This window comes from Lynx canadensis, chromosome A1 (genome assembly GCF_007474595.2).
Source record: "Lynx canadensis isolate LIC74 chromosome A1, mLynCan4.pri.v2, whole genome shotgun sequence".
Taxonomy (NCBI): Eukaryota; Metazoa; Chordata; class Mammalia; order Carnivora; family Felidae; genus Lynx; species Lynx canadensis.
Window position 1 is genome coordinate 131904758 of NC_044303.2, and position 22831 is coordinate 131927588.

Below are 22831 nucleotides of genomic sequence, written 5' to 3' on the forward strand. Positions count from 1 at the left end.
CCCTTCCAGGCCTGGCAACGCGTGAGGGTGGGGAAAGACGACGGAGCGCCGCTGCGGGAAGACACTGAAGCCAGAGCGACACTCATCCCCCCCCCCCCCACCTTACAGCGCAGGCTTTGAAAGCTGCTCCCCCATCTGAATGGAAACTCAGAACCGCCGGGCGGCGCGTTCCTTCTCGCCCAGCGTTGCGATCCATGCCGAGGGGCAGGTAGTGCGAGCCCGCGCCAGCGCCCAGCTCCCGGGACAGGGCCGGCAATGCTGCTGAGCAGAACTTGACCGAGCCCCTTCCTCGCTGCTAGTGGAAGCGATGCTGCACGGCACAGCCAGCGCTTCCCAGGCTCTCCTTCAAGCTGAAGGTTACCCACCCGCGCAGCCAGCCCCAGCCCTGTGAGCGCCGCGCCTCGGTTCCCGGCTCCGGCTGCTTGGCGGCACGCAGGGCAACGACCGGGCCGCCCGCGCCGGGGCGCACTGCACCAGCGGCTTCGGCTTGGTGGATGTGTATGCATGAGTTCTGCACCGAATGGGCGCAAAAAGCGCCCCAGCCGGTCCACCCGCTCCTCGATCTTCCAGATCAGCAAGCCCCCGCTGCAGAGCGGGGAGTGGGAGCGCAGGGGCAGCAGCTCCGAGAGCGCCCACAAAACCCAACGAGCCCTGGACGACTGCAAGATGGTAGGTGAAAACTGGGTTTTTTTTTTTTTTTTTTTTTTTTTTTTGGAGAGGAGGTGGGGGTAGTCTTGTATGTTAATCGTTTGCTTGACTGCCAGCCACTCCCCCACCCTCAGCTCCTCCATGCCGATCACGTGCACATGCACTATTTTTAAATCTGCAGTCCCCAGATTCAGGGTGACAGCCGGGTCGTAATGCCCCCACAAAGAAGTGCCGCGGCAAGGGACTTAGGGTCACCGGCTGTAAGTCATGCCTCTACCTCCTCAGAGAATGGTGGATGCGAAAGACTCGGTGAACTGGCTTGCTTACCAGGGAGGGAGGGGTTGGGAAGCTGGGGGTGCTGCTTTGTGGGGAGACAGCAGCAAATAAACCCAAACACAGCACACGGGGCGCTGCAGAGGGGACGAAGGTTCCAGCGCCCAGGCTGTGGCCGGTCTTCCCTTCAGGCTCCTGAGCCAGTGTGGTTCAGTGGCCTGGCCAGAGGTGAAGGTTTGCCTATGGCAGCCTACCTTTGGCCTTTATCCCTTCGCAAGTACACATCCTTATCTTTGCTGTAGTAAAGGGGAGCATTCTATGTAAGAGTTCCCAGCATCAAACTCTAGTGACCTGGGAGTGGCATATGTTCTTGCTCTTCAGAAACTGAGTCTGAATGGGTGGGGGTGAGTAGGTCCTGAAATAGAGCTTCCAGGACCAGACTTACCCATGAAAAATAAACACTGTGCCTCGGACAAAGAGAAACTTACCATCTTAGTGCTTTGATCTTTAAACAATTTGGAGGCTCCTTAGCTGGCAACTTGTGGAGTTGGCTGAGGGGTCACTGAAAGCCCACCTTTGTATACACCGCAATAGGAAACATTCTAATGATGTTTCGTGAAAGAAATTCAATTCTTTTCCAGCTTGTCCAAGAGTTCAACACTCAAGTGGCCCTGTACCGGGAGATGGTCATTTCTATCGGGGATGTCTCTGTCAGCTGCCCCTCACTCCGGGCGGAAATGCACAAGACCAGAACCAAAGGCTGTGAAATGGCCCGCCAGGCACACCAAAAACTTGCTGCCATCTCAGGGTAGGAGACTCTTGGCATTATTTGGTAACTCATATACATGATGCATGGATGCTGACAGTAATTTACGGTGGCCAAGACCTCAGAGGTGATCTTTGCAAATGTGGGGGTTTAACCAAATCACTCTGAGATCAGAATTATTTTGAGAGCTACAGGCAAGCTATATGCCAAATTACAATCTGAAGGTTTGTGATCCTTGTATGGACATATATTGAAAGATTTGGGTAGTAAGTGATTTTTTTTTAAAAAATTAACTTTCAATATGCTGTCCACATATTGGAACTTGGGGCTTAAGATTTTTTTGCCGAAAGTTTGGCTATCAAAATGAAGTTAAGTCATCATGCCTCAAGATTACTTGTCATCTGCTGCTAAACATCTGCTGCACAAAAGGCCTATACAGTAGAGAGGAAATCTTTGCTAAATCCTATATTTATGCAACTATTTATACCATCAGATAAACTCCTATGATACCCTTTAAAATAAAATCTCTAAAATAAAGTCTTGGATATAAAGTACTCTCCTCACTGTAGTGTATGAAAAGGAAGTTTTAACATAAGAAAATTATTTTAAAAATTGGGGATATTCACAAATCTACCTAAACCTAGGTTTTTTATAGGCCCCTCCCCATTATTTTTATTTTTATCACACTTACAGATTCCCAAGCCTACTTTAGGTGGTAATAGAGTGAAAGCTTCTCTTCTGAGACACCATTTACTTCTTCCTGATCTCTCAGTATCAGGAAAGAAGTTAGTCATGGATTTTTGTCAACAGTTACTATTTTCAAATAAGAGCGCAGGGCATGGAAACACAGAAATCCTTACACTAATACATTAATTTAAGTGCTTGATTTCATCTGGCTATAGCCTTTCTCTGTTTATCTGTGTATGTCTATCACACTCAAAGTTTAAGTCAGACTAACCTGATAATGTTGCAGATTGATCACATGTAGGAATTGTATCTAATTTACTTATTTGAAAGAATCATTCTTTGCCATCTTTAATGTAAATAATATGTATAATACCCATAATATGTATAGTGACTATTATTGGTATATACAGATTAGAAAACCATACGTTGCCTTTCTTAATAATTACATTTAACGAGTGGCATTTCTATCATGAAGAAAGATACACTATCTAATGTCCTTGAAGTGAGAGATAAAGTATGCCACAAATCTATTTTATTTAGTAGAAATACTGAGAAGCCTTAGACTTTTCTGTTGAACTGTTATACTATGAGTAACAGGAAGTGAATCTGGGATTCCATAAAGGAGATGGAAGGGAATTCAGTGTTTAAGGAATTGGGGGAAGAAATGCGGGTGTGACAAATCCCAGAGATGAAAGGAGGAAAAACAATCAGAAACACAAAGGGGAATAGTGGTGGAATAAAAACTGTAGAGAAACCATGATTCAGAAGGGCGAACGGGTTTAGAACAGGAAATTTTATGCTCAGAGCTAAAGAGTAGCATCTTTGTAAACTGTGTGTCCAAGAATATCCAATGGGATTATATTCATGACCCCTTTAAGTTGCAGTCCAAATGGGGAGAAACAAACAAGGAGTTCAGTTTAGTCTGTTTTACTAAACACATGAAGTTCAGACTCTTCCAAAGTTTCAGGAAAGAAGGAGTCTGAAATTCCTGACTCAAAGTTGAGTTTGGAGGATGTGAGATGGATTTTACATACTCAGAAGTTGATAGCCCTTTGCTACTTACTTTTATCTATCTGAGGGTTGATGTTATTGAGAGCAGTTTTTTTTTGTTTTTTTTTTTAAGCTTTAGTGGGAAAATATGGTGTTCTTAGAGCCTTAAAGAGGTAAGGCCAACTCTGTAGAATGTTCTCAGATACAATTTGAAACATTTTCCTCTTTACAATAATAAATACAATTTAACCTTTTTCTAAAACATGACAGAAATATAATTGAAGGAAATCCCTTTAGCTTCTCACCATTTGGGTTTCATTAATGAAGGATATGATTCCCCTTGGTGGTATTCCATTCCTGATATTGCTAGGTATGTGGGCTCTCATATCAAACTTGATGTGAAAGCTGGTAGCGAGACTGTAGCATTCACTTTAAAATTTGAAGCAGGGTTAAGAAAAGCAAAGGTTCCCAGGGACTGTAAAGGCCAAGACTGGATTTCTTGAGTACCCATCATTTTCCAGGACAATCCAGTTAATTCATAGAATAATCCTCTGAGGGAGGGATTAATATCCTTATTTTGCAAATGAGTCTCAGAAAGGTTAAGGAACTTGCCCGAATCCACACAACTAAGAAGTGGTATGACTTTGATTCGGCCCCACGTTGCTTGCTTCTGAAATCCATCATCCTTCCTCTACATATTGCTGCCATTTTAAAAGGTATTACGTAAGATGTGCCTGGATGGCTCAGTTGGTTAAGCGTCCGACTTCAGCTCAGGTCATGTTGACTGGCCTTTGACGGTTTGTGAGTTTGAGTCCAACAGCGGGCTCTGTGCTGACAGCTCAGAGCCTGGAGCCTGCTTCAGATTCTGTGTCTCCCTCTCCCTTTGCCCCACCCCCTCTCATGTTTGCTGGCACTCTCTCTCTCTCTCTCAAAAGTAAATTTAAAAAAACACACACACATTAAAAAGGTATTATGTGAATAGGAGTGAAATACTAAAACACGCTAACATATGGATGAGCCACAAAAAGAGTATGCTAAATCAAAGACACCGGTGACAAAATGCCACAGATCCTTGATTCCTTTCATATGAAATGCTCAGAAAAAGCACATCTATAAGCATCAGCAAGTAGATCAGTGGTTGCCTAGATCTGGGAGTGGCCACAGGGAGTTTCTACATATGAGTTTGAGGTAACTTTTTGGGGTGATCAAAGTGCTCCCAAATTGAATTCGGTGATGACTGTACAGCTATGTATTTACTAAAAGTCATTCAATTGCGCACTTAAAATGAGTGAAGTTTATGCTGTGTAAAATAGAGCTCGATAAGTGCTTTTTAAAAAGGTATGATCACCATCACTATGAATATCATTTGCCTTTGACTGCCCTCATTCTTTTCTACATACCTGGCTTTTGGCAAAAGGGGTATGAACTGAATGGACAGGGAAACAGAAAACTTGGCTCTCCACGCATGTGTCAAGATGCCTGCCTCACAGCTCTCACCCAAGCACCAAAGCTTTGCTCTGAGTAGGAACACAGGTGCTGCAAAGGCAGGACTTGAAGGATTAAGTGAATCCACTCATTTCTCTTTTTTTTAATGTTTATTTTTGAGGAAGGGGGTGGGGGGAGAGAATGAGCAGGGGAGGGGCAGAGAGAGGGAGACCCAGAGTCTGAAGCAGGCTCCAGGCTCTGAGCTGTCAGCACAGAGCCCCACACAAGGCTCCAACTCACCAACCGTGAGATCATGACCTGAGCCGAAGTCAGAGGCTTAACTAACTGAGCCATCCAAGTGCCGTTAAAAAAATTTTTTTCAATGTTCATTTCAATGTTCAATGTTCTATTTTTAAGAGACAGAGCACAAGCCAGGGAGGGGCAGAAAAGGGGGGGGGGCACAGAATCTGAAGCAGGCTCCAGGCTCTAAGCTGTCAGCACAGAGCCCGACACAAGGCTCAAACTCATGAACCGTGAGATCATGACCTGAGCTGAAGTCCAATGCTTAGCCAACTGAGCCACCCAGGTGCCCCCAATTCACTCACTCCTTAACCAGCAAAGACCACTCCTTTCCTGTTTATGCCCTGGCTTCGGGGCCAGAGGAGGGAGACCGGGTTGGAGGTAGACAAGGTAAAAACAGGATGAAGCAAGATAAAAGAAGAAAATAAAAACCCCTTTCATCCCTGACTGAGAAAACTCCCACTGTATTTCTCACTAGCTGGCCCTGGGTAAGAAGGCCATGTTCACAGACACAGTCAAAACATTTTCTCAGATTGTGTCTAGATCAGCAAAAGTTGCGGCACAGCAACTGAGGTCTTCTGGACAGAGCCAGCCAGATGAGTCCTGGGTCTCCTCTGCCTGCACTGACTTATGACAGTTGCTGTCCCTTTAGGGTGCTGATTTTCTCCTTGGTATTAAAGCTAAGGGGGCCTCAAAGATGACTTTGCTGCCGTGGTCTCCAAATCTGTTTTAGCAGCAGATCTTCCTTCAGTCTGAATGTGGAAAGTCAGATTTGTAAGGCAGGTCAAAAGTGGCATTGCTGTGCCCTGCTTGGGGTGTGTGTGTGTGCAGTTCACACATCAGGGGCAGGTGTCTGTTGAGCCAGGTGTCCTTGGACTTCCTTCCCAAAATGACTTCTGAGACAAGGCTAAAGAATCCCTAGGGCTTCGTGGCACAGAACATACTGATTCAGCACAATTTCCTCGTTTTGTCTTTTAAGATTTAGAGGATTTCAAGCGACTTTACAGGCAACCTGGTTGAGTATGCGAGAAGAGTTAGCATTCAGGCAGACCAGGACGGAGTACCATCTTCTGTAACCTGGATGGCATTACTTCACTGTCTGAATCTCAATGCCCTTCTCTGTAAACTAGCTGTGATGCTCACCGTGCAGTAGTTGAGAGGATTTGGGGGGGCCAAGGATGTGACTCCCCAGCCTGTAGAGGACGCTGTGTCAGTCCAAGGCTGCTCTAAGCCTGGAAACCATGGCTATGGCTCCCTAGTCTGGTGTCTAATCTATCAAACACACCACATCTCGAGAATGAAAGGAGCACAGCACGCAGGCTAGAAACAACCCGGAGGAGCCAACGGTCTCCAGGAGACCCTAAGAGATAATGCTGTGGCTGGTGGGCTGAGGGTTGGGAATCCTTTTCCGGCACTGTTTTTATGGCGCCTGTGTCTCACTTCATCTCCTTCTCACCACTACCTTCTGTTAGTGGCTGCTGACAGAGTGAAAGTGAGGTTTAAGTAGGAAAATGTGCGAGGCAGTATCGTGTGATGGCAAAGAGCTTCGACTCGACATCAGATTAGACTGGGATAAAGTCCTAGCTTTAGCACTTACAAGTAATGTGTGCGGATGGATATGCAAATTGCCCCCCAGGGTGGTAGATGTCGTGTCACTACACCGACTTTGGAGCTCCACGGCCTGTGTTCAAATCTCAGCCCTGCCTTTTACAGATAGTGTAACTACCTGATGAAGGTAGATAACTGTCCTTCTCTGCCTCAGTTTCCTCATCGGCAAAATGGGTTTATAACTAATGGGACTGAATCAGATGACACCCTAAGGACTGAGTAAGTGAACATACATCAAGCACTCACAAGGCTGAGTAGCATGTAGTAATGCTATTATGAAATTCAGATTCATGTGAGTATAATTATTAGTAAGACATTCAAAATTCAGGTTATCATGATACACTCACATGAAAAATAAATTTATTCATCAAATATTTTTCAAATCATTATTTCGGTTGAAATACATTTTTGTTGCCCTTAGTTCCTTTCATTATGTTTGGGGGAATTTTCCAGGTTGAGGCTTCCCAGAATGCTATCAAAAGCCTTATTCTTTAATACCTTAACAACAATACGGATAGGTGAGGGTTTAAAAGCACTTAAGTTTAGAAATATTTTCTTTGTACGGGGGTAACCTCGGTGGCTCAATCGGTTAAGCTCCGACTTCAACTCAGGTCATGATCTCACGGTTTCGTGAGTTAGCCCCCACATCAGGGGCTCAGAGCCTGGAGCCTGCTTTGGATTCTGTGTCTCCTTCTCTCTCTGTTCCTCCCCTGCTCATTCTCTCTCTCCCTCCCTCCCTCTCTCTCTCTCCCCCTCAAAAATAAACAATAAAATTTTTTAAAATATTTTGTTTGTATGAATCAAACTGTATTCCTCATAAACGATGTAATATTTACAAAATCTTTTGGCCTAGCTCCGGTAAAGGCTGTGAGACATTGGACAAGTCTGTTAAATTCTCTGTACACCTCAATGAGAGGGCTGCATTGAATGACTTCTGAGTCCTGGTTTCATCATTCCAGTGTTCTGCATTAATTCACTCAGAATCACAGACTTTGTTTATAGAACTAAGCTATAAAACAAGAAACAAAAAACAAAAGCATCATGCATGAAGTTTGATGATTGAATTCGAGAGGTAATTTATTGAGATGTGAACATATGATCACAAGAAGAATCTTAGTTTCCTAATGGCTTCTGAGAATGATATAATCACTGTCCTAGAGATTCGTACCTAGATTTCAGATTTCTCCCTCCAGCAATTACTTTCCTGTTCCCTAGTTTTCTCTCCTTTTCTCCTCCCATCTCTCCTCATGTTCTTTTTTCCCTTTTTTTAGTCTGTTTTCATTTTGTTTGACCATTTGACTTTTCTGCTCCATTTTTCCCAGTCCCCCCTTCGAGCTGGTTCTTGTCTGTTCTCTGTTCCGTTTGCTAGGAAGTTGGGAGGGCGGGGAGAGGGAGAATACAGATTCACAGCTCCATCAGTAACGCTTCGCTCCCACACTGGGGCTGAGACAGCAGCCAGTACGTGGGGTGGGAGAGTATGGAAATGCATGGAGGCAGCCCTCACAGCTTTCTTAATCCACATGATGGAGGAGGTCTTATTAGTACAAGAGGCCTGGTTGGCAGCCATTCCAAGCCACCCACTCTGCCCTGTATGTTCCCTTTCTACTACAGGTGTTTTTGCTTTCAAAATTTTAACCCTCACTGGTCAAATCATGAAAGGGGATTATGTGTGCCCCAAAAGAATACGCCAGCCATCAAAGGGAAGGAAGGGAGAACAATTCTGTGCTAGGGCTATAGTAACAAAATGCCACACACTGGGTAGATTAAACCTCAGATTTGGAGGCTAGATATCCAAGATCAAGGTACAGAGAGCATTGGCTCCTTCTGAGGACTGGGAGGAAGAATCTGTTGTTCCTCTCTTCCAGTTTCTGGTGATTTGCTGGCAATGCTGGTTGTTCCTTGGTGTGTTGAAGCATCTGTCTTCGTCTTCAGTGTCCTTCTCCCTGTGTGTGTCTGTGTCCACATTTTGTCTTTTTATAAGGAAACCAGTCACACCGGATTAGGGGCCTACCCTACTCAGCACGGCCTCATGCTAATGTAACTAATTCTATTTGCAATGATCTATTTCCAAATAAGATCTCATTCTGAAGTAGTGAGAGTTAGGATTTCAACAGAAGAATTTGGGGCTGAGGAGGCATAAATTAACCCAGCAGATTCCCTTGACCCATGTGTAGGAATTCTCTTCACACTTTGGGTTGTTGGGCCCAGTGGGAATGGAGGTAGAGTTTTGCCCAGAACTTGGTACATTCTCTCAACACTTCCCCACCACAGACCTCCCCGTGCCCAGTGCTTTATCATTAGACCTTAGCTGATATTAGGGGTGGGGTTTGTGACCATGGAGAAGAATGCTTTCTATATGAAATGGATGTGATCACAAAGGTCCTGAATCCCTGGTGTGGTTAGCACTTGGCACTGACTAATTTAACTACTAATGTGTCAACATGGAACACACAAAGGTGGTACAAAAATCCAACCGCAGGAGAGGGTATTTGGGTGGGGATAGAGGAAGCACGTGACAGTCCACATACAAAGTGTTCACCCTCTCTGGTCTTCATGGCTAGAACTGGCCAGGCACTGTTCCCTCAGTGGTACTAACACTATTGCTTAAGGACCGGAGGCCTACTCTGGAAACAAGTGACATAGTAATGACTCACATCAACTTAAAGAACCATGCTATTATCAGTGACAAGATGACAGGTGGCATGGAATCTAGACAAGGGCTCTCCCGTGGCCTGTTGAAGTTAGCCTTTTTATGCTTGGAAAAGATAGCAGCCTAATGACCTTCACCCTGTTAGAGCCTTCTTAACAGATGTGCCGATTAGAGAGAAAACAAAATCTAAAATGAACTTGAGGAAAATTTGTTGTCACTTTATTATTTATATGGGGAGGTGCAAGAGAGCACGGCCGTGTTTCATGCATGCTTGCACCCTGGGAAACATGTCAGTGAGGATACGTCTGTTTTGTTTGTTCATTGACTTTACGCGGCATTGTAAAATCTATTCTGACAAAGACTTAGGTTAAGAATTGATCAGTCCGATTAGCTGATTTTTTATGACTTATCTATTACTTTGGACCATTATTTTTTTTTCTAACTGTGAAACCAGTATGTTGTTTTTAAACAACAGAAGACTTTAAAATAAAGCACACTGACGACTGATTTCTGAAGTATAGGTGTTCATTATTACAGCAGGTCAGCAGGCAGTGTGTATTTTAGAACTGCTCCAAGTAATTATGTTTAATGAAAGTTGTTTGATAAAATATTGCCCTGACGTCTGTCTGCTTGGATACTGAATAGTTAAATAATGATTTTCCATTAAGATCACCTTTAAAAATCACTCTTGATATTTTTAGCCCTTGAAGGGTTAGTTACAACTCCTCTAAAAAGCTGTCTACATAAAGCACAGCTCGAGAGCAGTAACTATATTCATTTATTTCCTCTGCTCTACAAGACAGGACTTTAAAAAAAGGAAAAACCACATGAATAACACTTAATTGCTTGTCTCTATACATATATGCACCTATGTATATTGCTGGTCTATATGTATACGTGTATTTATATATAAACAAATACTAAAATTTGTGAAGTAGACTCTTGTTAGCATAAAGTGTCTGAGCCTTTAAACAAAAGAGCTGATTCCGGTTAACAAAAATCAGTATGTGCAGCTATAAGTAAACTCCTCGTCTATATGGATTTAATGGAGTTTGAGCAAAAGGGTCAAATACATACTAACCCAGAAGTCAAACCCCTAGTGTATTCTTCAGTCCCCAATTAAGTCAGTTCATAATAAGCCCCCCTCACCCTTATTTTCAGCACCAGTTCTCTCTCTCTCTCTCTCTCTTCCTCCCCATTTCTGAGGTTACCCTCTTAGTTCACAGTTGGTACCCCCAGGCCATCAATCACAACACTATCTCTCAGTTGGTGCCCTCACTATCAGTCTCTCACCTCTTCTTTGCAATTTACTCACTGGTTCTAGGCTAATCTGCCTATAATTTTCCTCTGATCTTGCCACTTCTTTGATTTAAAACTTCAAGCCAATACCCATTTCCTAAAGCAGTGTTTCTTCAAATGTGATCTCTGGATTCCCAGTCTCAGAATCATCTGGCTTGCCTTCAGACCCAAAGAACCAAAATGTCTGGGGAGCAAGACGTGGAAATTCAAATTTTTAACAAGCACCACCCCATCTCCCAAGAGATTCTTGAACATGCCAAATACGAGGCCTGTCGGCCTGAAGCAGTGATTCTCAGCTTGGCCTGCACACTGGAATCACCTGGGAAGCTTTAAAAAAAATTGCTGGTGCTTGAATTTCATCCCGAGAGTTTTTGATTTAAACTATCTGGGATGCAGCCTGGGCATTCGGATATTTTTTAAAGCTCCCCAAGTGAGCATATGTATCAAAATGGCTTACGTTTGGCTACATTTAACAAAAAATTCAAAGAAGTAGTTGTTTAAAGATACCAGGGTTTATTCTCACACAGAAAAGGAGCCCTAGAATGGAATTTAGAACATGGAATCACTGTTCTGTTGCCCATTCTTAGCATATGGCTTCCACCCTCAACCTGACTTGATGATGCAAGATTATGACAGGAGCTCCAGCCATCAGTCCAGAATAGAGGATGAAAGGGGGAAAGGCTATGCTTCCCAGAGGGGTCAGCTCTTTCTAAGTAAACCCAAACAAAACTTCTAGAACTGCATCACGTAGTCATACCTAACTACAGAGGAGACTAAGAAGTGTATTCTTCTCTGACACCTTAACTAGAAGGGAAAGGAAGAGAATGGATAATGGCCAACAACCAACCATCTCAGTCATAGCACCCAACCTGTATTCCTGGACTCTTCTTTTACTATCTGACTCTTTACTTACTCAAACTGATCTACTTCTTATTCCCTAACAGTGTGTAAAGGATGGTCCTCTCCTATTAGTCCATGTCTATGGGTTCTCTCTATAAAAACCTACCTTTTAACCATTAAAAAAAAAAATCATTTAGCCTCCTGAATGTCGAGGTCTTACGTGCAGTCTCATTACAGCCTACATGCTCCTCACACAGAAATCCACAACAGACAGAAGAGTCCCAAAGGGATTAACAAGATTTGGCTGCTTTTAAATAGACCCATGGAAAAGATAAGAAGTGCAGGAACCTCTTGGGAAAGCAGGAAGTTAAGCAAGGTACGTTTGAGTATAGTTTTCATAAGACAGGAGTATAGTTTGAGTATACTTTCCACAAGACAGGAAGTGAAATGAGACAGAGTCTACAAGGAGTGTAGGCAATGGCACTCAAGAAAACCTGGGTGGCTCAGTCGATTAAGCATCCAACTTCGCCTCAGGTCATGGTCTCACTTGCTCTCTCTTATTCTTTCAAAATAAATAAATAAATAAATAAATAAATAAAGAAAGAAAGAAAGAAATCATTTAGAATACATCTACCTGAGATTCACTGATGCTCTTTTTGGAACAATTTCCTTTAATAAATCAAAGAAAGAATTTCATCAAGGAGTTAAAATCTGATGAACTATTAAGAATAAAAGGTAGAGAGGCAGCATTTTCTGGATATAGGGATAAGCTGTAAAATGACCTATGATCTAGATTATAATAAAGTCATTAAGAAAAACTGAACTTGAAAATCATGTCACATAAACCATGTTATACAGCAGTTAGGTCATAAAATGCATTTAACCCATAACTTCCAAAATTATAAACCTATGCAACATATGATGGCATATTCTTTGGGGAAATATATTCATTTGTAACTCTGGAAGTATCCTCCCTTTCTGGACAACTATTTATAGAGCATCCACCATATGCCACGTGCTTTTCTAGGTGCTGGAGATACAGCAGTTCTGAACAAAATAAAGAAGGTTCCCGCCTTCATGGTAAGGATGATCAAGAAATGCTGTGGGTCTGAATGTTTGTGACTCTGCACCACTCCTACGTTGAAATCTGAATGTCCAAAGTTATGGTACCAGTAGGTAGGGCCTTTGGGTGGAGCTTCAGTTATGAGGTTGAAGCCTTCATGAATGGGATTAGTGCCTTTATAAAAGGGGCTCCAAAAAGATCCCTAGCCCCTTCTACCATGTGAGGACACAGTGAGAAAGCACCAGCTAGGAACCAAGAAGAGAGCCCAGGAAGAGAGCCCAAACATGACGATGCTGGCACCTTGGTCTTAGACAGCCCACCCTCCAGACCAAGAGCAATACATTTCTGTTGTTGTAAGCCACCCAGTTAATGGTGTTTTGTTATAGCAGCCTGAATGTATTGAGAAAAAACAAAACAGGAAGAAGAAAGTACAACTGAGAGATTGACAAATGCAATGAAGGAAATAGAGTGATACAATTAAAGAATGATGGATGCAAGGTAGGGAGTTATTTTCAGATAGGGTTTTCAGAAAGGTCCCTCTGGAATGTGACATGCTAACTTGGTATCTGATCTTGAGAAGGGGCCAGTCATGTGATGATCTGTGAGAAAAGCACTTTAGCCAGAGGCAAGAGCAAGTGTAAAGGTCCAAAGACAAAGTGACATTGTCATGTCTGAGGGGAAAAAAAGAAAACTAGATTATCAGTTTGGAATTGTCTTCAGCTGCAAGTAACATAGACCAGATTTCAGTGACTTAAACAGAGAAGAGTTTATTTTCTCTCATAATTAAAAACTCAGGGGTAGGGGATAGGAAGCATTGGTTCATGATCCAAAGATATCAGATATGAGATATGAGATTTTCTGGAATACTTCAGGCCTTTTCCTCAAGGTGCCAAGAATCCTGCTTAGCTCTAGAAGCTGTGTCTATGTTCCCAGCAGGGAAGAAAAGGCAAAGACATGGGACAATTAAGTGCAGCCCTTTCAGAAGCCTCATACAGCAACTTCTATGAACATAATTTTGTCCAAGATCATGTCATGTGGATCTCCCAACCACAAGTTTCATGATTTCATTTGCATACATCTCTCACCATACTAACTATCCAGTGAGGACAAAAGTTTCCCAATCTGTAAGCCAAAGTGATGCTTCCTGAGGCCCAGGACAGGATCTTTAGCAAGACTGGGGAAGGGTAGGGAGCTTGGACATGAGATGTGGGGAAAGAGCTACAGTGGGGAAAAAGAAGTAGGAGGAGATCCCTGAACATCTACCCACTCTTTTCTGCCCATTTTCTTATTGGGGTGTTCATCGAACTCTGAACTACCTACTTGAAGCAGGCACTGTGCTAGGTTCTGGAAATGTCAAAATAAAACACAGCCTCTGCCCTTGTGGAACTTATGCGCTAGCATCTGTGTAGAGACAGACATGTAAACAAATTATTGCAGAACAGGGTCATCGATGCTGTGATAGAAATATGCAGATGATACAGGAGAGGCAGAAAGGACACAGCTATTAGCTCTGCTTGAGTGGGAGTAACCAAGAAACAAGACTTCATAAAGTGATGGTAGCACTGTGACCAAACTTTGAAGAACAAGTAATGAGTAAATGAGTAAATGCTCCTGTCTTGAACCGAGGGACAATAGAAATAGCAATGTCAATGTGCTGTACCCTTTGCACATATCACTTCATGAGTACATGAGTTCATCTGAATATTTACTTAGAACCCAGTGAGCTGTTTCTCAATGTTTATTTATTTTTGAGAGAGCACGCGTGAGCTGGGGGGAAGCAGAGAGAGGGCAACAGAGGATCTAAAGCAGGCTCTTTGCTGACAGTAGCGAGCTTGAACGGGGCTTGAACTCACAAACCATGAGTTCATGAACTGAGCCACCCAGGCACCCCCAGTGACATGTTTTAAAGCCTGATATTTTGGCTAAGAAATCCATTTACCTAAAAGTTGCAGAAATTAGACCACAGGGGCCTAATCATAGAGCCAATATGTAGAAAGGTGGGAGGCGAGATTACCTTGGCAGTGGTCCCGCCAGGACTATAGTCTTTGGGATTCTTTGGACTTTTCCTTTATGCTTCCATGATAGCGGATTCATCCAGACCAACCGAGGCTTCATAGCTCCCTTCTGAATCTAGATAAGGTACACCTGGAGGCTTTCTGGAGCACCCAGAATACCAGATTTTTTTTTAATGTTTATTCTGAGAGAGAGACAGAGAGACAAAGAGAGACAGACAGACAGAGAGAGAGAGAGAGAGAGAGAGAGAGAGTGTGTGTGTGTGTGTGTGTGTGTGTGTGTGTGTGAGTGGGGGAGGGGCAAAGAGAGAGGGAGACACAGAATCCAAAGCAGGCTCCAGGCTCTGATCTGTCAGCGCAGAGCTGGACGCGAGGTTCGAACACACGAACTCTGAGATCATGACCCGAGCTGAAGTCAGACCCTTAACTGACTGAGCCACCCAGGAGCCCGAAGAATACCAGATATTTTTAAAATTTTCATTTTGTAGTAAATTTAGGTTGAGAAAGTTGAGACATTTGGTTAATTGGTGGGGCTGGGGTTTGAACACTGGTCTCTCTGGTAGCAGAATCTTTATTCTTGACACTATGCCAGGTGGTTCCCCAGACAGCCCCCTTCTTTCTTGGAGCAGTCCCAGAATTGGCCTACTTGCTTTCCTTCCCTTTCACTGCCACCAAATATTATTTCCACTCAAAGTCTCTCTCCTCCCCTGGACACACTTCAGGACAAGGACCTCTTCAGCTGGCACACAGCTGATATGAAGGCTTTTAAGGTTTCCTCAGCTAGTAAGAAGAGGAAAACAAGCAAGCAAGAAAAATAACACAATGATGGTCTCTCTGAAGCTTCCAGTGGAATGTGAATGTATTTGGGCTCTGCATTCTGGAGGCCTCAGCACTTCTCCCTGAGCCCCGACTTTTTCAGACTTTCTTCCTCCATGCTATGTGTACTCAGATCGCTCCATCCTTGGACACCTTCTTTCCTGTCTGTTTGTCCACACAAGTCATAAAAATGAGGACGTAGAATCAGACTTTTTCCCCGGTTGGGTAGGCTGAATTCTGGGTTTCAAGAACCAACCTGCTTCTTTCCCAGCAGAGGACATTTGAGTAGGAGTGGGACACCCCATTACCACAGTGACATTGGCCACATAGCTCCACTCCAAAACATCAGTGCATACAACATCATTTCAAGAGAAATGGAAGTGAGAAATGGTACCAAATGTGCCAGGGCTCAAAGGAGAGCCAACTTCCCACTGTGGTGACAGGTACATGCAAGAGAGTAACAGTGACACTGGATAAAAACATGGGAAGGGGCGGCCTGGGAGGCTCAGTGGGTTAAGCGTCTGACTTCAGCTCAGGTCATGATCTCATGGTTTCATGAGTTTGAGCTCCATATTGGACTCTGTGCAGACAGCTCAGAGCCTGGAGCCTGCTTTGGATTCTGTGTCTCCCTCTCTCTCTGCCCCTCCCCTGCTAGTGCTCTGTCTCTGTCTCTGTTTCTCTCTCAAAAATAAATAAACATTAAAAAAAAAAAGCGGGGTGCCTCGGTGGCTCAGTCGGTTAAGCGTCCGACTTCGGCTCAGGTCATGATCTCACGGCTCGTGAGTTCGAGCCCCACGTCGGGCTCTGTGCTGACAGCTCCAAGTCTGGAGCTTGTTTCAGATTCTGTGTCTCCCTCTCTCTCTGACCCTCCCCCGTTCATTCTCTGTCTCTCTCTGTCTCAAAAGTAAATAAACATTAAAAAAAATTGTTTTTTAAATAAAAAAAAAATAAAGGAAGGGAAGAACTCAAAAGGAACAAGAATGGGAAGAGATTATAGACCAATCTCAAAACACCACTTCTTAAAATACCCAAATCCCTTATCAGTGAATGCACAAGAGCTCCAGTCTCCCTAGCAAAGGGAGTTTAAATCACAGGAGTCATTATCCACCTTGCTCCCCCTTGTCAGAATGCCAGTTTTTAGCCACAATGATGGCTTGTTAGAGCTTCAGACTCTGATTGGACTGTTTTATTCTCTTAGTGGGTCTACTTTTGAAGTGTTTCAATTTGACTTGGAATTTCTATTTCCATTCTTGCCATCTATTCCCTGAACTGAGGAATTGGGTGATGCCGATTTTTTTTATCTTTTGCAGATATTCGTGATCCATAAACAGATCATTTCTGATTTTTCATCTTTTGCTATCATTCCTATCACTGTGTCACTCTTGAAATTCTTATCTATCTTAGAATTAAAGAATAAACCACTCCCCCTCACCTGCACCAAAACATTTCTGATATATGTTTCTGAGATGGAAATTTATTAGGCAGAAATAGAGTTCCTAAAATTGTTGCAGGTGTGTAGTTTCTTGAATTATACATCTCAAACATTTTGGGTTTTGTGTCATTATTTTTGTTCAAAAGGATTTTTTTCAGTTGTTCCACTCCTGTCTGTCCTTTCTCTAGTCCAAAAGCAGCAGGTGGGGTAAGAAATGAGTAATGGGAAAGTCAAGGATAAATCTTAATCTTAAGACTACTGTTCTTACTAGCACTTTCTTAACTTCCATAAAAATCTATTCATTTTGATTTCATAATAATCCTTATCCCAAAATAGTGGCTGGTGTACAAAGACCTTCTCTTTGAGGACCACTACAGAATTTTCCACCCCCAAATGAGCTAGGTAAGACAACTAACTATAAAGGATCAGACCCTTTCTGTGGATATGATTTGGCAATGTGTAGTTTGGGTAAGTACAGCTGTCCCCTCCATGGAACACAGAAATAGCCTGAGAGGTGAGTGGCAGCAAGCTTATAAACTGGGTATGTTAAGGTTTTTCAGAGAAAGAACCAATAGGATATATATGGGGTGTGTGTGTGTGTGTGTGTGTGTGTGTGTCTGTGTGTGTGTGTGCGCGCGTATAAAGTGGAGAATTGATGTGGAGAAGAGACTGATGTCCCAACTCAGTAGCCAGGAATAGAGAATTCAAACTTTCTTAACCCTCTTGTTCTTTTCAGGCCCTCAATGGATTGGGGGATGGCTACCCACATTAGGAGGGCCATCTGCTTTACTCTACCAATTCCAACACTAATGTCTTCCAGAATGACCCTCACAGACACACAGAGAAATAATACACAACCAAATATCTGGGTATTCTATGGCTCAAACAAGTTAAAACATCAAATTAACCATCACACTGAGCCAGTTCCCTTGATCATAGCAGATGGTTAAAAGCCCCACAACTCCTAATTCTCAGAGTGTAGCTGTGGGGAGATCACCTGTGGACATTTGGGAAGCCTTCTGTACGGGCAGTAAGGGGAGATACTTGAGGAAGCCCCTACCCATCAGCATATGGTCAGGCATCAGAACATCATTCACCCCTCACCAGGGAGGAACTACGTGGTCAACAGTAGGTTCTGAAGGAGATTGCTGGATCTTCCCGACTGGGTGACTCCCATGAACATTTTTCACCATAAGTCATGTTTTCTTACTCTCTGAATTTTGAGCTCAAATGGCTGCATCTGTTTTAGTACTGTACCATCACTGAATAATGAGGAAACTGCTCAGATTATTTTAGGCCACACCATGTACCATAATGCAAAATCACTCGGCAAATGTTCTCTCCACAAAAACAAGCCTTATCAACTGTTTTTATATTCATAGATTCAATCTTTTGTTTTCTGAGGATGAAATATGTTTCAAGTTACCAAGTCTGTTCAGACTAGAGTGCCTTTAAATTCTTCTCTAAATTTCAGTATTAGGTTATTATACAGGGCACCACTGTAGCTCTGACATGACAATGTGAAGGGAGTTCAGGTACCTATTTAGGTATAATCTTTGCAAAAGAAATGTCATCACGGTTCATTCTGGGACAGTCTTGCTTCACGCTTCAGTATTCTCAGGGCATTCTCCAACTTCAGGCAAGGAAACTCTGTGGGCCATGAGGGGGAAAGATGTAGGAAAGGGCAATGATGTAGCCGGAGAGAAAGTGAGTTAGAAGAAATTTGTTCTTTGGGAACCATGCCGATTCAAGAGTTGGTATTGACAAGAGATAAAGGAATGAAGTGAAGAGAAAATAAAGGCAACTATGCAATCACAGGGTTAGGGGTCAGAGGACATTCAAGCTTTCCAAACTCAAGTCCATCAGAGGCCCAGAAGGCAGTGTGAGAAAGAGAGCATGTGCCTGCATGTCTGAAACAGGCTTCACTGACTGCCGGTTCCCTGTGCAAGAGTGGGCCAAATGTGCCATACTTGCAACCTGTTTGTTTCTTAAGAAGCTCCAGGAATTCATGTTTATGTGTCAAATATCAATTTTAAAATATTGGCCAACAGAAAGATTCTGCTGACTACAAGTGGCCCTCAGCTATCAGTGTCTATCTCTGTTACTTATCGCCTGCTTCCAGCTCAGAATATTTGCAGGCTGTTGGATGTGAACAATAAGAGAAATACAAGGATGTCTTACCATTTGGGTTTGGCTTTAGTAACTGTGACCTGTATTACCTTCTTAATTTCTTTGTTGCTTTCGGAATGGCACAATGTCGATGCTAAAATTTGTTATTACCTGTCACCTCGTTATAAAAGTAACCAAATATAGAAAAGTATTTTATGGGGCGCCTGGGTGGCGCAGTCGGTTAAGCGTCCGACTTCAGCCAGGTTACGATCTCACGGTCCGTGAGTTCCAGCCCCGCGTCAGGCTCTGGGCTGATGGCTCAGAGCCTGGAGCCTGTTTCCGATTCTGTGTCTCCCTCTCTCTCTGCCCCTCTCCCGTTCATGCTCTGTCTCTCTCTGTCCCAAAAATAAATAAACGTTGAAAAAAAAAATTAAAAAAAAAAAAGTATTTTAGCCTTGAATTAGGTAATTAAGGCCCAAAACACTTAATTAGCATTAGGAACATGTAAAACATTTGTGGAATTGAACCTAAGGAGAGAAAATAGAGTATTTGTACATTTGCCCTCAAGTCAAATTGCTTGAAAGACCCTTTCTCCTTTGATAAGATGACAATTATTTAAATTATCATACAGCTGACACATTACTTTCTCATATCAAACGGGAGCCATTGATCTTATTATGATTAAGATCAAGACAAATAGCCTGTCAGATATGTAACAGAGTCTGAGGGCCACATGAATGCTGAGTAGAGGGTATTTTTTTTAACTAAACAAAATCCCAAGGTGGGGGGGGCAAGGATCACCCTGGTTTCTCGTTATTTATATGATCTGGCAGCGGATAGTATTTCACTGAAAGAAGATACTGTATACCAAGTACTGACAAATGTCCATTTGCCCCAGAGTCATAACCATTTCTCAATAGCTGTTTCTGAATTCCCAGCAGAAAGTGTTCCTCCTAGGACTTATTTCTGCTTACAATTGTGGAACCTACATCAAACCTTTCAATATTCAACGTGTCCCTTTTCTAAGATTCAAGATTTAATGTAGTAGCCCAGTGGACTAACCATTCTTCTCTTGCTCTTCTCCCTGCTTACCCACACTCTTTCCCTCGATCACCCACAGATTTCCTCAGCCCACAATGGGGTTACGTGCTGATAAACTCACCGTAGGTTGAAAATATTCTAGGTGGAAAATGCATTTAGTACACCTAATCTACTGAATATCATAGTTTAGCCTGGCCTTAAAGGTGCTCAGAACAGTTGTTCTTAGCCTACAGTTGGGCAAAATCATCTAACATGAAGCTCGTTTTATAATAAAGTGTTGCATTCAGTAAATGACATGGACTCTTCCGACACTGGATACCATACTGACAGTGAGAAACAGAGCGGTTGCCAGCATAAGGGCTTTTACCCCGGAGCTCGCGTGGCTGACTGGGAGCATCAGCTCGCTGTTGGTATGGGCATCACAAGAGAGGATCATTCTACACATTGCTAGTCTGGGAAAAGGTCAAAATTCGAAACTGAAAGTAGTTTCTACTGAATGTGTCTTGCTTTCAGACCATCGCGAGGTTGAAAACTCCGAAATCAGACCATCATGTGCCAGGGACTATCGGTATATAGGTGAACTAAGGATAAGGTGGAGGGGCGGGGGGTGGGGGCTAGAAAGGCATAGGTGGCACCCTGAGAGGGACAGAAGTTTGGAGAAGAAACTTAAGCATCTGGAGAAAAGCTGGGTCAAATGACTAACCTTTAAGTTCACGAAAACTCTAAGATCCCGGGCTTCCATAGTAACTTAATTTTTTCTTGATAGTTTGTTCTAGTTATAGACACAGCATCTGTATCTATGATTCGACATCAGCATTTCAAACATCAGTGTTATATTGCTGATACCATAATACCTTCTGGGGGCCTAAGGTTAGTAAGGTCCCCCATTTCTGAGCTTTCAAAGTGCCTTAAAAATGTTATTATTGGTTATTATTTTACTACTCCCCAAAGGGATAGCACACATGAGCCCACTCATCAGTCTGTCATCACAGGCACCACGCTCTTTCAACCCCACTCCCTCTGCCCCCAAAGCCTCTGAGCAACGTGAGGAACCCGGCTGAGGGCCTGTGTGGAGGTGCTCTGAGAGCTCCCAGTCCACAGAGTGGCAGAGGGGTGCTGGGTTCCACACTGAGGTGGGGAAATGGCCTCCTCTCTAACTCTGTGCCATACCTGATCATCTGGGGCTGAAGAAACTGTCCATCAGCTCTGGGGTATCTATTAATGCTTCTGCTTCTCCTCCAGCTCATCACAGAGGTCTAAATTTATTCTCACACCCAGGTGGTAAGCAGATACCATGCAACCCACCGCAGTCCTCTTCCTCCCCTTTGGGTCTATTTCCTACTCAAATCTACTTCCTCTCTCCCCCACAGATACATACAACACGTGCCCCCGCGCATATCCGCAGATGCAAATACTGGTGATGGATGTGGGGATGGGGGCAGAAAGTACAAAAGAGATAAGGAAAGGCGTTCACGACGTGAGGACATCTCTAGCCCAGTATGGTAGCCTAAAAAGGTCAAGGGAATAACTGGAAGAGCTACTGAGGCTCATATTCCTTCCTAGGTGAGTTCATAAAGACCCTTCCCATCCCCTGCCATCACAGGGTTCTTTGGGCCCACAACTTTAGAGCTGAAGTAGGTGCTGCGTACAATCCCTTGACTGCTTTCAGCCTTAAAGGCCCCCGAGAGGTGCACTTTCCCTTTACTGATGAAGTACAACCCACTGTCACTATGGATTTCTAGTGCTGTGCAGGATACAAAGTGCTTCTCCAAATACGATGTCCGTTAACCCTTTCTACCTCTTGGAGCTGTGGACGATTCTATTCTACATACACGCAAACTGAAGAGCTCTGAGAGGTGAGGTGGCCTGCCTCTGGCCACACAGCATAGGAGTGACAGAGTTGGAACAGGAAACCAGGTCTCGGGACTTCCAGCTATGAGCCCTGGCCACTGTCCCACAGGTACCACCCTCCCATCAAGTCATTATTTGTCTTAAAGTAATTTCTGGATAACAGGAGCTGAGATCATATGGATTCCTCTATCTTTTGTAAATGGACACACATTCCCTCTATTTATGATCCCTCATTTACCTTCATGATGTGTTCTGGTAAGTTATGCAGAGCTGGAAAACCCCGGTCATTGGAGGGCCAGCAGCGAGTCCTCAGGAGCAAAACCACCCCAAGGAAGCAGGCATCTTACAGGTGTAATTACTCGCAGAGTGGTGTTCTGGGGATAGCAGGGCCCCTAAACTCTTTCCAGCCCAGGCCCTGGGATGGAATCTGTGGTTTTGCACTGAAAGCTGAATCGCTAAATGCTAGAGCTTTGCAGTCCAATTAACTTTGCTCCCAAATGCTTCTTCAAATACGCGTTAGACATAGCAGGCAGTCTTCTAACTTGCAGTCTCTGCCCTGGAGGAGTGGTGGGTAAGCTCCACTTGGCTCAGCCTCAGGGTGTACAATCAACTCCCAGCTTTACTGTAGCCAGGAAGGGGCAATGGCAGTGACAGACAGTTCTAGTCCTCTTGGCACCTCTGTGGGACAGTTGTGGCCTGAGGCTACAGAGGATCAGTTTAGCTGACTGTGGCCCTGAGCAACTAAAGGCATTGTTTAGACACCTACCGATATTTTACAGAAATCACCCCAGGGTTCTTGGAGACGCCTGAGGGGAGGCTGGCTGTCACCCAGCAGGTAGGGGCTAGAAGCTATGGAGATGTGAGGGCTAATGCTAACTGGCTTTGTAGCTGTGAGCGCAAATGGTAGTTGCCCTCAAGCTGCAGCCCCTCACTGCCCTCCTGCCCTTCCGCTGCACCAGCTCTGAAGCAGACATTCAAAGCTCTCTAAGACCTGCATCATTGCAAAAACACACATTCCTCT

General features: G+C 43.8%; 1 protein-coding gene across 2 annotated transcripts in view; it reads left to right on the plus strand.

Annotated features, from left to right (window-relative positions):
- Nucleotides 1-448: 448 nt before the first annotated feature.
- LOC115518407 (regulator of G protein signaling 7 binding protein) overlaps nucleotides 449-22831 on the plus strand; it is a 107716-nt gene continuing 85333 nt past the window's right edge. For both annotated transcript variants that reach the window (XM_030321886.1, XM_030321893.1), the window contains exons 1-2: nucleotides 449-669; nucleotides 1563-1729. In XM_030321886.1, coding sequence (XP_030177746.1) covers nucleotides 505-669; nucleotides 1563-1729 — 332 coding nt within the window. In that variant the 5' untranslated portion in view covers nucleotides 449-504. The remainder of the gene's footprint in view (nucleotides 670-1562; nucleotides 1730-22831) is intronic.